Here is a 15,329-nt window from a genome sequence, read left to right as displayed (position 1 = left end):
TCTTCCTACCTCAAGGTACTGCTCTCTAGAATAAAATTCTTCAGATCCATTGTAGCTTAAAAACATGTGACCATGCTTTCTCATTTCCTGTGGTTCTGCAGATATTTATCATCTATTTTCTGTCATTATTCTATCCCTTCTCTCAAAGATGCTGAGCTCAGGAGTAGCAGCCAGGGTTCCCAAAAAATAGTTGAGGAGTCGCAGGAACCTGTCTTTCCGGATACCATGGAAAACATCCAGGTGAGAGAGACCATCCTTCCCTGCCTAGGGTAGGGGGATGGGCCTGGGGGCTACTTGTGACATCAGGGGCATCTCTGGGGCTGGGGTCACTACCGAGAAGTTCTAATGCCTGATGCAGAAAAGGTCTCACTAGCAGTAAGCACACCATGAGCTGGGGGAAACAGAGGCCTCTGTGTTTGTAACGGACATATCAAAGCCTCACTGGTATGCTCCAAAATGCAGGTCAGAGCAGAATGTCAGCCTTTCCCTACCTTGCTCCCTGACTTCAGGAGGCTGAGCCAGATAAAACTGCTCATTTAAACTCACTGGGAAATACAGGCTTTCTGAAGAGACTGACACACTATCTGCATACTCAAATGGGACGGCATTTTCCTTCCTTCCCTGACTGGGCCCAGCAGACACAGAAACACCTGCCCCATCTCCCAGAAAAGTCTGCTCCCGGCAAAGAGGGGACTCAGGGGAGACCTGAATCTTTTAAAGAAGATTATATGCATGGATTAGATTGATGGAAATGAAGCTGATGAATGGAATTAGTTTTTTGTTGTTGTTGTTTTAAAGTGCAGCGTTCTTCTTTTTATGCTAAGGTGCAGTAACAGAGACTGGATTTATTCTCCTGCCTAAAATAACCAAAATGTGGCTAAAATATAGGAAACACTGTTCATCACTGTAACAAAGGCCAGCGAAGCCTGGGAGATGTGAGACAATCCAAGCGAATCCTGTGGCTGCCCCAGCTGACTGCCTTGACAGAGCTTCTAGGACACAACGCAGGGCAGGAGGAGCCAGAAGACTTCCCAAGTCTTTAAGTCCATGCAGACTAGAGCGACTAAAGTCTGAAGGATGGAGTACTAGAAAGGACAGAGTGTGCAGAGAGAGACATCAATGGTCAGCAGAAGATCAGTCAGGCAGTCAGCTGAGTGTTGATCACACCAGGCATGTGAGGCAACTCCTTAAGGCCAGGCTGAGAAAAGAACCTCTGAAAAGGATGAGGATTAATAGTGCCCGTGCCTGTACAAAGTTAGGAATAGTGCCTGTTCTCACCAGTCAGACTGCAAAAGCTTATAACTTGCAAGAGAGTGCACAAAAGAGGCTTGTGGAGAATAATTAGTTCTAGAGAGGGCACAGCCCCAGTCCTGCCTAACAAATCTTTAGAGCAAGAACTGAAAAAATCAAAGTAACTTAACTGAGTCCTAGAACAAAGTACAAGACTATCTATAGGAATACAAAATTCCTCAGCACCCACCAAGATAAAATTCACAATGTGTGGAATCCAATAAAGAATTACCAGCACTCAAAAAACTGGTAGTATATTATGCAAAAGGTGGAGATAAATCAATCAGTTGAAACCTGCACACATATGAAAACATGTTAGAATTAAGGGACAAAAACATTGAAACAGTTATTATAACTGTATGTTCCAAAGGTTAAGGAGAGACATAAAAGATATAAAAATGCTCCAAATCAAACTTCTAGAGATTAAAAACTACAATGAATAAGATGAAAAGTACACTGGAAAGGTTAACTCCAGGTTAGGCATTGCAGTTGAAAGATTAGTGAACTTGAAACAAATATAAATGGGATTTTTAAAAAAGATACATATCAGTGAGTTTTGGGACAACTGCAAAGACCTGATATATGTGTAACAGAAGTCCACATGAAGAGAGAGACACTAGGACAGAAAAAACATATTCAAAGAAATAATGACTGAAAAATTATAAATTTGATGAAAACAATATACTCACAGATATAAAAAGCTCAGCAAACACAAGAACATAAAGAAAACTGTGCCAAAGCCAATGGAAAACCAGTGATAAAGAGAAAATCTTAAAAGCAGCCAGGAGTAGGTTTGGGGGAAGTCAAGTTAGGAACAGAGGAACAAAGACATGAATAACAGCAGATTTCTTATTGGAAATAATACAAGCAGAAAGATAGGATCACATCTTTAAAGAAATAGAAGAAAATAAACACCACCCTAGAATTTTATACCCAGTAAATATCTTTCATTCAAAATAAAATGTGAAATAAAGAGTTTGCCCTACACAGAAAAGGTGGAAAGATGCATCACCAGCAGACCCACATTATGAGAAATGTTAAAGAAAGCCCTTTAGGCAGAAGGAAAATTATATCAGATGGAAATTTGGCTCTGCACAAAGAGTTGAAGAGCACTGGAAATGGTAACAAAGTGAAAAAAAGTATACGATTTTATCCTTAATATTTATATCTTTTTAAAAGATAGTGACTTCACAAACAAAAATAGTGTGGGGTTTTTAACATATGTAAAAATAAAATGTATGACAAGAATAGCACAAAGACCTTGAGAGGAGACCCGAAGGGGAAAAGTATACTATTTTAAGGTTCTTATATTAAACCTAAAGTGCTATAATATCACTTAATGACGGTCTGTGATAAGTTAAAGATGTACCACTAATGTTACAAATCAGATTCAAGGAGTTATATCTAATAAGCCTAAGTTGAGATTAAATATCATCATAAAAATACAAAATTAGACCAAAAGAAGACAAAAAGGAAAAAGGGAGCAAAGACTAGATGGGACAGATAACAAGATGACAGACTTAAACTTAAGTATGCAATAATTACATTAAATGTAAACATTCTAAATGTCCCGATTAAAGAGCATATATATAAAGCAGATATAGGTGGATAAAATGCAAAATTCAGTTGTATGTAGACTATAAAAATGCAATTTAAATATAAAGATTAAATAGACTAAATTTAAAGAATGGAAAAGGATACACCATGTCAACACTAATCAAAAGTTAGCTGGAATGGCTTTGCTAATTTCAGACAAAGTAGATTCCAGAACAGAGAATACTATAAGAGATTACAAAGGCCAAGAGAATGTGACAATCTTAAATACTTATGCACCCAATAACAGTGCTTCAAAACATAAGAAGCCAAAAGTTGTAGAACTGCAAAGATAAATCAATAAAAATTATAGTTAGAGATTTCAATATGCTTCCTTCAGTAACTGATAGAATAAGTAGACAGAAAATCAGCAAGGATAAAGAAGATTTTAATGACAGTATTGACCAGCCTTGCCCCACCTCCTGGCCTGGATAGCTGAAGTGCAGCACAATGGCCCTCAGCATCCTATCAAATGTGACACACTGTGAACAACGTGGAGCTTGTGGGCTGCAGCCATGGTGACTGAGGGAAGTGCTCTCTGGATGCTGCATATGGAACCACTGTGTTCTCAGTATGTCAGTTCACAGATAGACATGAATGAATAATAACAGAAAATGGTATGGAACAGTGAGCATCAATGTCAAGATGATGCTGAGTAACACCCTACAACTGGATGAACTCATGAGTGAAGAGTATGAGAAATATGTAAAATCCATTGAAGAGTGAGAATAGGACTTCTCAATAAACTAGAATGAAACAACCTAATTCAGCATAGTTGTCTTAAATTAGTAATAGATAGAAATGACATGAAATAGCAACTTTTGGCATTACCAGTGGATAAAGAAACTACTCCCAACACTGCTGCTAGAAGAAAATAGGCTTTTTCTAAAGATTTCAGACAAACACAATATGCATCTTTTTCACAATACTCTATGCTTTTTAGACTAGGCTCTAGTTATAATATTTAGAATTCATGAAGTTTTCTGTGGTGAATTAGCTATAAAAATTATGTATTTCAAGGATAACATTATATCTTCAGCTTTATGTAATATTGTAACTTGCTTACATCCATTCGTGGATTTGAGTCGGAATACTTAATGATCTTTGCATTGAAAATAATTTGGGAGTGGAAAAAGATTTTGTTAAAACTGGCAAGCCACATGTAGAAGAATGAAGCTGGATCCTCATCTCTCACCTTATACAAAGATCAACTCAGGATGGATCAAAGACTTAAATCTAAGAGATGAAGCCATAAAAATCCTAAAAGATAACATTGGAAAAAACTCTACTAGACATTGGCTTAGGCAAAGACCAAGAACCCAAAAGCAAATGCAACAAAAACAAAGATAAATAAATGGGACCTGGTTAAACTAAAAAGCTTCTGCACAGTGGAAGAAACAACCAGCAGAGTAAACAGACAGCCCACAGAGTGGGAGAAAATATTTACAAACTCTGTATCCAACAAAGAACTAGTATCCAGAATCTACAAGGAACTCAAATGAATCAGCAAGAAAAAAACAAATAATCCCATCAAAAAGTAGGCAAAGGACATGAATAGAGGATCCTCAAAAGAAGATTTACAAACAGCCAACAAACATATGAAAAGATGCTCAACACCACTAATTATCAGGGAAATGCAAATCAAAACCACAATGGAGTATCACCTTACTCCTACAAGAATGGCTATCATTTAAAAATTTAAAAACAACAGATGTTGGCTTGGATGTGGTAAAAAGGGAAGAGTTTTTCACTGCTGGTGGGAATGTAAACTAGTACAAGCACTATCGAAAACAGTATGAAGATTCCTTAAAGAATTAAAAGTAGAACTACCGTTTAATCTAGCAGTCTCACTACTGGGTGTCTACAGAATGGAAAAGAAGTCATTATATGAAAAACACACTTGCACAAGCATGTTTATAACAGCACAATTCACAATTGCAAAAATATGGAACCAGACTAAATGCCCATCAACAGAGAGTCTTTTATCTACACATTGGGTACAGTATACACTGTTTGGATGATAGGTGCTCCAAAATCTCAGAAATCACTAAGAAACTTTTCCATGCAACCAAACACCAACTGTTCTCCCAAAAGTATTGAAATAAAAAAATTTAAAAATTAGTAAACTTAGTCAATATACAAAAAGGATAATTATGACTGAGTAGGTTTTGTTCTAGGAATACAAGTTTGGTTTAACATAAGAAAATTGGTGTAATTCACCATTTTAACAAACTAAAAAAAACCCATATGTTTATCTCATAGATGTATAAAAGACATTTGAAAATCTAACATTAATTCCTCATAAAGACTCTTAGCACTCTTTCAATTTGATAAAGGTTATTTCTGAAAAACTTACAGCAAACATCACACATAATGGTGAAGGACTAATTATTTTACCCTTAAAGTCAGGAACAAGTTAAGAATGTCTGCTCTCACCACTTCTAATCAAAATTGTACTGGAGATTTGAACCCGTGCAGAAAGATAGGAAGAGAAATGAAAGGCATCCAGATTAGAAAGGAATAATTAAAACTATCTTTTACTCACAGACAACATGACTACCTATGAAAAAAATCTGATGGAATCTACAAAACAGCTACTAGAACTAATATATACAAAATTAATATGGAAAATTTAGTTGTATCTCTGTATAATAGCAATGAACAATCAGATTGAAATACCATCTAAAACAGTACAAATATTAAATCTGACAAAAGATATTGAAGACTTCTGTGGTGAAAACTACAAAGCATTTCTGAGAGAAATTAAAGAAGACCTAAATACGTGGAGAGATATTCTATGTTCGTGGGATATTGAATCTTTAAATCAGTTCTTCCCAAATTCAGCAAAATCCCAATCACATTTTTAGCAGGAATTTTTATAAAAGTTTAATTAATTGATTCCAAAATTTATGTGAAAATGGAGATAACCTAAAACAGCCAGAGCAACTTTGAAAAATAATGAAGCTATAGGATAACACCAACTGATCTCAAGATTAATTATTGTAAGATTATTTTTTTTCTCTCCGTTGCCCAGACTGGAGTGCAGTGGCATGATCTCAGCTCACTGCAACCTCTACCTCCCAGGTTCAAGTGATACTCATGCCTCAGCCTTCCGAGTAGCTGGGATTACAGGTGTAAACCACCACGCCTAGATTTTTTTTGTGTATTTTTAGTAGAGATGGGGTTTTGCTATGTTGGCCAGGTTGGTCTTGAACTTTCAGCCTCAAGTGATCCGCCCACCTTGGTCTCCCAAAGTACTGGGGTTACATGTGTGAGCCATTATGCTTGGCCTACTTATTATAAGGTTATTGTAATGAAGATAGTGTAATATTGGTGCTAAGGTCAACAGTAGGTTAATGGAATAGAATTAAACAAACTCAGAAATAGACTCAATGTATATAAACAACTGATTTTTGACAAAGGCACATGGCAATGTAGTGGAGAAAGAATGGTCTTTTCTTTCTGAAACAATTGAATATCCATATACAAACTTTTAAAAAACTCAATCCATACCTCATACCGTATACAAAAATTAGCTGCAAATGAATCATAGACTTGAATGCAGAATTCAAACCAATATAACCTCTAGAGAAAACATAACATACGAGAAAACCTTTGTGACTTTGGGTTAGGTAAGATTTCTTAGAAACCGCATCAAAAGCACAATACATAAAAGAACAAATTGACCAATTAGGTGTCATCAAAATTTAAAACCTTTTCTTTTTGAAAAATACTGTTAAGAGAATGAAAAGACAAGCCGCAGATTGGGAGAAAATATTTGCAAATTACATATCTGACGGAGGACTTGTTTCTACAACATTTTTTTTTTTTTTTTTTTTTGAGACAGAGTCTCACTCTGTCGCCCAGGCTGGAGTGCAGTGGCCAGATCTCAGCTCACTGCAAGCTCCGCCTCCCGGGTTCATGCCATTCTCCTGCCTCAGCCTCCCGAGTAGCTGGGACTACAGGCGCCCGCCACCTCGCCCGGCTAGTTTTTTGTATTTTTTAGTAGAGACGGGGTTTCACCGGGTTAGTCAGGATGGTCTCGATCTCCTAACCTCGTGATCTGCCTGTCTTGGCCTCCCAAAGTGCTGGGATTACAGGCTTGAGCCACCGAGCCCGGCTCTACAACATATTTTTAAAAACTCTCAAAACACGATAATACAAAATTAAAAAACTAATTAAAAATGGGTAACAGATTTGAAGTTTCCAAAAGAAGACATCACATGAAATGACACTCAATCTCATTAGTCATTAGAGAAATGCAAATTAAAACCACAATCAGATACAACTACACATCTATTAGAATGACCAAAACTAGAAAGATTAAGCATTCCAAGTGTTGGTGAGGATGTAGAGGCAGTATGGTGCATCCACACCATGGGTACTACTCAGGGACAAAGAGGACTAAAACACTGATGCGTGTAACAGCATGGATGAATTTCAAAGTAAATATGCAGAGTGAAAGAAGCCAGATCAAGAGTAAATGCTATTTGATTTCAGTAATATAAAATTACAGAAAGTACAAACTACTCTATAATGACAAAAATCATATCAATGTTTGCCTGTGGTTGGCAGAGTAGAAGGGGTGGGAGTGAGAGGCACGTAGGAACATGGAAGCTTGGGGGTTGATGTGTCATGTTCATTATCTTGATCATGGTGATATTTTTATGGGTGTATACGTAAATCAAAGCTTTTCAAAAAGTACACTTCAACTGTATGTAGCTTATTGTATGTCAATTCTGTTAGGTTGGCACAAATTACTTTTGGTGCACAAATCGTTGCAGTTTTTGCCATTACTTTAATGCAATTACTTTTGGTACAATTACTTTTGCACCATCATAATACCTCAATACAGTAGTTTTTTTTTGAAAAAACTTAGTGCACCTTTCAAGTTAAACAGAAGAATATGAATAATGGAGTAATAACTAACATCTCCAGAGAATCAGGAGGCGCCTGCACTATGCTAAGCCTCTGTTTCTCTATCTGTCTGTCTTTATTTTATCCTCATAACACCCTTGTGAAATAGATGCTCTTCTCATCCCCTTTTCACAGAGGAGGAAACTGAGGCTACATAATTTTCCTCATGCCACAAGGCCAGTAAGCTGTAGAGCCAGGGTCTGAACCCCGGCAGCTTGTTCCAGAGCTTGGACTCTAAACCACTGCAGGTGTTGATTAATTTTCATGTCTTGCTGTCCTCATTTGCAGGAAAATATTGCCAAAGAAGCTGCATCCGAGGAAGCTTTAACAGCAGTCCAAAGTGGAAATGTTAGTGAACCAGAGGTACGGTTTGAGGAGGGCCTTTGCGTGCCCCCGGTCACCCCGTGGGTTTCACACCCTTCCTGACCTCCCTGCCTGTCGTCACCAGCTCACACCTCCCACCTCCTTTAGGACGTGCTGCACCAAGCCTCACCTCCTTACCTCGTCCCCTGCTGTGATTAATCTTTCCTTCTGTATTCTCTGCACGGCCTGTACTGTAAGCTGCCATTTCTACATAAATTATTTGCAAAAATTTTAGTAAATACAGCTTATCTGTCCTTCCCATTGCCCAAAAAGAAAACATCTTGGAGAGGCAAAACGTTTATAAGGGTTTTCTGTGTATCATATGCACATATAGGCACTCGTGTCTGTATCTGGGTGTGTTATTAATGTATGTCTGTCATTCACATGCATCTCGGGATTTGGGAAGTCCTCTCTCCTGCTACAAATTCAGGCCAAGGAGTGTAGCATCTTCCACCAGTGCAGTGGCCATCCCTGGGGACTTCCTCATCCTTTCTTGGTTTCCCTTCATCCCACCCATGCCTTTGCAGGTGGTCCCTTGACCACTTGATTGGAGTGTCCCTTCTTGTTCCCTACCAGAAGCCTGGCGCTTCCAGAAGAGATTGGCAGGGTCCTGTGAACCCTGCTCGGGATCTCGAACTTTTCCTAAGGAGCAGAGGAGGGTGTTGTAGGCCTTTGAGTGGGAGATTGGTACAATAAGGCATTTTCATTCCCTGATGATGAGCACAGTCCTGGAATTTCAGTAGTTTCCCGAGAGCCTCGTGGTGATGGATGGACTGACTCAGGAACAGAAGCCTAGAGCACCCTTGAGAAGGGAATGGAACATGGGGCTTAGTCATATCCATAGAGGCACTGGGACAGATTCACTGAACACTAAGCCCAGACGCTCAAGTTCTGCCAGAGGGCCAGGTTCTCCAGCCCCGCTCCTCTCCGGATTCTGACCAGTAAAGGAGTCTACCCAGAAGTCAGCTAGGGATTGAAGTACCCCTTTCTCATGGCTAACACTGAACCAGAGAACAAAGCTTGGACCGATAACACAAATGGGCTTCCCATTTCTCCTTACTGAATTAAATGCCCCCATGTGGTTGTAGGCAGGCCTCACCTGTGGCGCAAGGTCTCCCCACTCCTGGCTAATTACATGGAGGGGAGGAGAAAACACGCACCCTGGGAGCAGGATGTGCTGCCAGAAAGAGACAGCACAATGCAGGCACAGGGTCCAGTTTTTGAATCTCACGTTAGCATGTGCTATTGGAGCCCCACCCATATCCTCTAGCCCTTATTCTTCCTGAGCACCCTGTGAGGACAAGGAATGCAAGTGCCTGGTCTTCCTTCCATGCCGTGTTTGCAGCAGGGCAGGCTGTTTGGGGAAGCAGCCATCAGCCAGTGACTGAAGGGATTGGAGAATCAATACGCCAGCTCCTTCACCTCTTAGATGGGACCACTCTGCACTGTGTTCTCTAGGCTCCCAGAGATCCAGGTAGGATTGATTCACCGCAGTCACCCACATCTTGAAGCACCCCATGCTGGCAGCCTCCCCTTCCTCACCTCGCATGCCACTCCTCTTACAGAATGTCCTGGCTTTGCTCCCCAAGTAAACTACTGACTCTCTGACTCTTAGTTCAGGGTGTGTTTCTGGGGCAACCTGCACTAGGAGACTCACTGACCAGTTGGTCACTCCCTGTGCCCTAGGGAGGAAAGTCAGGGTGTAGAAGAGGACAGCAGTTTTCTCTCTAATATTCCTAAGACGGTAGCCGTTCCCTTATGAACCCAAGCAAAGATGTGGATGGAGGGACAGGATGGCTGCCCCCACCACTGCATCAAACATGTTGGAACCCCAGAAGACACCTGAGTCAACAAGGTGGCTTGATCTCCTATTTTTATCTCCTCTCCCTACCGGAGAAAACCACTGAAATGACAGTAAAGGAATAAAAAGGGCGCAAATCCACAAAGATGAGATGGAGAGGAGATATTGGAAGATAAACACTTTAAAAATATTGAGAATAAAAAAATCAGTGGAGGAGTTTACACTGGCTTAGCACAGCTGAGGAAGGTGAAACTCAAGCATCTTTATGAGAGGAGAGACTGGTGAAAAGTGTGTGAATTCTGCACAAGGCTGAAGACTGGAGGTTTGCAGAAGGTGGGGTGAGGAACTGGGCTGAGAAACTAGGTAGTCTGATGTGGAGTGACTGGAACACTGGATCCCTGCAGACTCCAGTTAGGTTGTCAGCCACACCCCAAGTGAGAGGATAAAATGACTGTTCTCTAGAGAAATTGAACAGAGGCTGCTGCTAATTCAGATTTAGCCTGTGCTGCATGGGCGTTGTAACGGTGAAGGATAGAGAACAGACAAGTAAGTGGAATTCCCCATTTCGAACAGAGGATCCACAGCCCCTCCTCCAGCCACGCCCTCTCAATGCCAGGAGCCAGGCCTTGTATTAGTTTCTATTGCTGCTGTAACACATTACCCCAAACTTCATGGCTTATAACAACACAAATTTATTATTGTGCAGTTCTGGAGGTTAGAATTCCACAATGGGTTTGAGTGTGCTGAGCTTCAGGTGTAGACAGGGGCGTGTTCCTTCTGGAGACTCTGGGGGAGAATCTGTTCCCTTGCCTTTGCCAGCTTCTAGAAGCCACTTGCATTCCATGCCCTGTGGCCCCTTCCTCCATCTTCAGAGCTGGCAGCGCAGCATCTTCATCCCTCTGACTCGGACCTGCTGCCTCCCTCTTAGCAGATCCCTGCAATTCCACTGGGCCCCACCCAGATCATCCAGGAGCATCTCCTCATCATAGAACCCTTCATGTGATGACATCTGCATAATCCCTGTGCCCTGAAAGATAACATATTTACAGGTTGCAGGGACTAGGACCTGTAACATCTTTGGGGGCCACTGTTCTAGCTACCACAGTTCCCCGTGCAGGATATTGGAGAACTTAAGTCCCCCAAAAACTGACAGGCCCAAAGAAAATGCCTTCAGATAATGTCACTGAAGGTGGCCACCCAATAATAACCCCATATCTCTGCCTGATCACCCCAGTTAGCCAGTGTCTGTGGAGTTTTGCCTCTCAAGCGTGTTGCTTTTGGGAAGCTAAAAATGTGCTCTAGTGATATAAAGGCCTAAATGATGCACAAAAAAGACAAAGACCTGGAACTTATGAAATAGGAGCTGCAATATAGGCAGGCCAGCAGAGCTGCAAGTCCAGATTAGAGGGGAGAAAAAAGGAAGCTCATATATTATCTCAAATGCCTGATCATTTGGAAAATAGTAGTGACCAACACTTGGCAAATCTGATAAAGCAAGTGAAAAATTTAGGAAACCAAGTGAATAAAAACTAAGCACACACATGAAAACATTGTCATATTACACTACTTTCCTCAGCAACAGCAGAACTTACACATTCATATTAGTGTAAATACTTATGGATTTAACCCTGAATTGTGATGTAATTATCCTGGGGGATAAGATGTGGGGAAGAGGGTAGGATAAGAGGGATTAATCTAGCCACTACATCAATATCCAGTAGGAAATTCTAAAAATGAATGAATTTAGAAATAGCACCATAAACATACTGTTCAGAAATATAGAGGTAAATACCCAAAGAAATGAAAAGGTTGAAAGTTCTGTTCAATGGGGGTAGAGACTTGGAAGGACAGAGAACTGCTGATTTTCTTAATAAATGTTTGGTGCTGATATTATTTTAAATTTTTCTATATGCATGTATTACTTTGATTTAAAAGAACTCCATGAGGGATCTCAAAAGGAATCATCTTCTGAGTTATGACACCTTTTTAGATGTACCTGAACCAAGACAGAACAGCTTCAGCCCTGACTTTCCAGGTGGCTGTGGTCCATTTGACCTTCCTGGGCTCCACCTCCCCACCACAGTTACTCCCAGGGCCACCTGACCAGTCCCAAGATTCAAAAATTCTTGTATCACAATGAACACAGTTTTAGGGAGAGAAGTATTTTGCTTCCTGAGTTACTATAATATGTATGTAATACTACAACGCTCTAATATCCACCCCAGGATGCAGTTAAAATATGGACCCTATGTCAAAGGCCAACTGAAACTATTTGTCTCGTGTGAGACCTTCATGTGAGAACTAGTTTTTTTTTTTCTTTATTATTATTTTTTAAATTTTATTTTAAGTTCTGGGATACATGTGCAGAACGTGCAGGTTTGTTACCTAGGTATACACGTGCCATGGTGGTTTGCTGCACCTGTCAACCCGTCATCTAGGTTTTAAGCCCTGCCTGCATTAGGTATTTGTCTTAATGCTCTCCCTCCCCTTCCCCCCTTAACCCCCCGACAGGCCCCAGTGTGTGTTGTTCCCCTCCCTGTGTCCATGTGTTCTCATTGAAGAACTAGTTTTTAAAAACATTTTATAAATTTTGAGTATCTCATTAAGAACCTCTCCTTAAAACCAGGCCTGGCTCAGGATGAGTTGTTTCGGGTGAGACAGTCACACCTGTCCTCAGAACAGTGTCATGTAGAGATAATGCAAACACCAGCCCACTAAATTATAGGGAATTGACAGGATTCTCATTGGCTCCTCCTGTCTCCTTGCTCTAGGACATAGAAAAACTCAGTGACGTCTCCACTGGATATGCACAGGATCACCATGTCAGCAGTAGGAGCTTGGCATCGCTCTTACTGCCTGAAGAGCCCGTCCACTTCCGCCCCATCTACAGGGGAGCCTCAGCTGCTTTTTGTATTCAGCTGTTTTGTATTGATGAGAAATACGAAGCAAGGCAAGTACTGACCTTCTGGCTGGCTGTCACAGTGAGAATCTCTTCTGGCATTGGTGGCCCAACATTTTAACTTTACAAAGCCAGTAATTTCCAAACCTGGCCCGCATCCTAATCTCCTGGGGAATTTTTAAAAACCACAAATTCCTAAGCCCCATCCAGAGATTCTAGTCCATCACATTTTAACAAGGGCTACAGAAGTGGGCTAGAAAGCTGGCCCACCTGTGTAACAATTGGGAATATGGAAAATTACCACTTACATAACCACATGCTGCTCCCATTCTGTAAAGTTTGCGTTTCTTGGAGAATTTGGATTTGGGTTACTGGTTTTCTAGAGTCTTTGGTTGCAAGTAACAGAAAATCCAACCAAACTGGCTTTGGAAAAAAAATTGAATAATTGCCTCACATACCTAAGGATAACTCCAGTGATGAGACTAATTTAAATATGGCTTAATCTAGGATTTGTTTAGATAACCAAATCAAGGACCAAGTTTCTCTGTCTACCTCTTCAGCCTGTGTATTAGTTTGTTTTCATGCTGGTGATAAAGACCTACTCAAGACTGGGTAATTTATAAAGAAAAAGAGGTTTAATGAACTCACAGTTCCATATGGCTGGGGAGGTCTCACAATCATGGGGGAAGACAAAAGCCACGTCTTACATGGCAGCAGGCAAAAGGACAATGAGAGCCAAGTGAAAGGAGTTTCCTCTTATGAAACCATGAGATCTCGTGAGACTTATTCACTACTACGAGAACGGTATGGGGGAACTGCCCCCAGGATTCAGTTATCTCCTACAGAGTCCCTCCCACAACACTTGGGAATTGTGGTAGCTACAATTCAAGATGAGATTTGGGTGGGGACACAGCCAAACCATATCACCCTACTTCCCTACTATTGGCCCCTTTCTCAGAGGAGTGCCCCATCCTGGGCCTAAGACCACTGACAGTCTCAGGTCTGCATCAAAATCCAGTGAGGAGGACTTGCCAGGATGGGCCCAGCTTTTTCCAGCCAAAGTCCCATGAAGGCTGACAGGACTGTGTGTTCATTCCTGAGCCAAAGGCTGTGATGAGCCCATGCCACAAGGAGATAGAGGAGATGGGCTGCATCCCTTAGCTCATGTTCTACCCAGAATCTGCAGCTGGTGCCTCAGCCACATGGAATATCTGAGCAAGGGATAAATTGACACCCAATAGCAATCCAGCAAGCAAGGAGGAGGCATGCATGGTGCTGGGCTTTGTCTAAAGCCCCGGCGCCCACCAGACCTCATAGCTACCCACCCCGCCCCTCCAGAACACCCATATGTTCAGTGCTTACTGTTCTCCTGTGGTCTGAACACTGGACGCTGCCCTCAGTGCCTGGATGCCACATCTCCTTGGCACCGACTCATCTGTTCATAGAACCATCTCGAAGAGGAAATGATTGGCCCATTTTGATGGAATGGAAGGCTCTAGAATGTCTTTTAGATGACCAAGAATAGCTGGACAGTTCCTCTTCAGAGGTTCTGTTTAAACATGTTCCCAATCTCCCAGCATCCCCTGGAACCATGTTGTACTTTAACTTTTTTCGTCTTGAGTTTTTGGCTTCTGTGGAGATCTGGGACATTGAAAAGATAAATTCTTTTTATTCTAATTGTGTCGTAGACATCTAAAAACTTGTAAAGCCTTTCTATATTTGTTGCTTTATATTTATTTTATTGGTACATTTAAATATGATTGTGCTTAGAGTATACTTTTTGAATTTTGAAACAGGAATTTGATGACCCAGTGTAGTTTGCCTATAAACTTACATCTGCAGCTAGTCAGAAAATCTTCGACAGATAAAAGGGAAAAAGATCAGAAGCAGCCTATAATATTTCCCACCTCTCCTCTTAACTCTTTCAAAACAGACGGGAAGGATCGGAGGCACAGAGTGACCAATTTTGTTTTGGCTTTTCAAATGCACAGAGATTATTAATTGATGTGAAAGTGCCTTCAGTTCTGCAGAATACTTTATTACTGGCATATGAAGCTTGCGACTTATGCACCCCATTAGTGTTCAGCTAGACACACGTTCTGACTAGTGGTTGGCTAATCACTGCCCGAGGGGAGGGAGCTGTAAATCTCTGTAAATGTCCGCTGATGTTGCATTTGTTTGCAGGGCAGTGACAGTGCTTACTGTCTTGTTTACAGGTCGCTGGATTTTATGAATTTTGTTTTCAGTCTTTTTTCTGTAAGTACATGCTGAATTTTGAGAACTGATTTTGTAAGCTTAGAGAAGTTATATAAAAGTAAAATGTCATAAATTTATTATGCTATCAATGTTGAGGTTTGTGTTCTGAGAATAAGGTCAAATGGCATGTCATGAGCTCATAAAAATAGAAAGTATTGTCATTTTCAAGAATTTTTAAGTCATGCTATTTTAGCAGTTCTCTTTAAATGC

General features: G+C 40.8%; 1 protein-coding gene across 2 annotated transcripts in view; it reads left to right on the top strand.

The window, feature by feature from the left end:
• CFAP61 (cilia and flagella associated protein 61) overlaps positions 1-15,329 on the top strand; it is a 301,491-nt gene that overhangs the window by 88,918 nt on the left and 197,244 nt on the right. For both annotated transcript variants that reach the window (XM_010369117.2, XM_030914334.1), the window contains exons 9-12: positions 149-240; positions 8,089-8,163; positions 12,736-12,914; positions 15,080-15,119. In XM_010369117.2, the coding sequence (XP_010367419.1) occupies positions 149-240; positions 8,089-8,163; positions 12,736-12,914; positions 15,080-15,119 (386 nt within the window). The remainder of the gene's footprint in view (positions 1-148; positions 241-8,088; positions 8,164-12,735; positions 12,915-15,079; positions 15,120-15,329) is intronic.

The sequence above is a fragment of the Rhinopithecus roxellana genome, chromosome 13, assembly GCF_007565055.1.
Source record: "Rhinopithecus roxellana isolate Shanxi Qingling chromosome 13, ASM756505v1, whole genome shotgun sequence".
Classification (NCBI taxonomy): domain Eukaryota; kingdom Metazoa; phylum Chordata; class Mammalia; order Primates; family Cercopithecidae; genus Rhinopithecus; species Rhinopithecus roxellana.
Note: the sequence above shows the minus strand (reverse complement) of the source record. Positions and strands in the feature narration are given on the sequence as shown.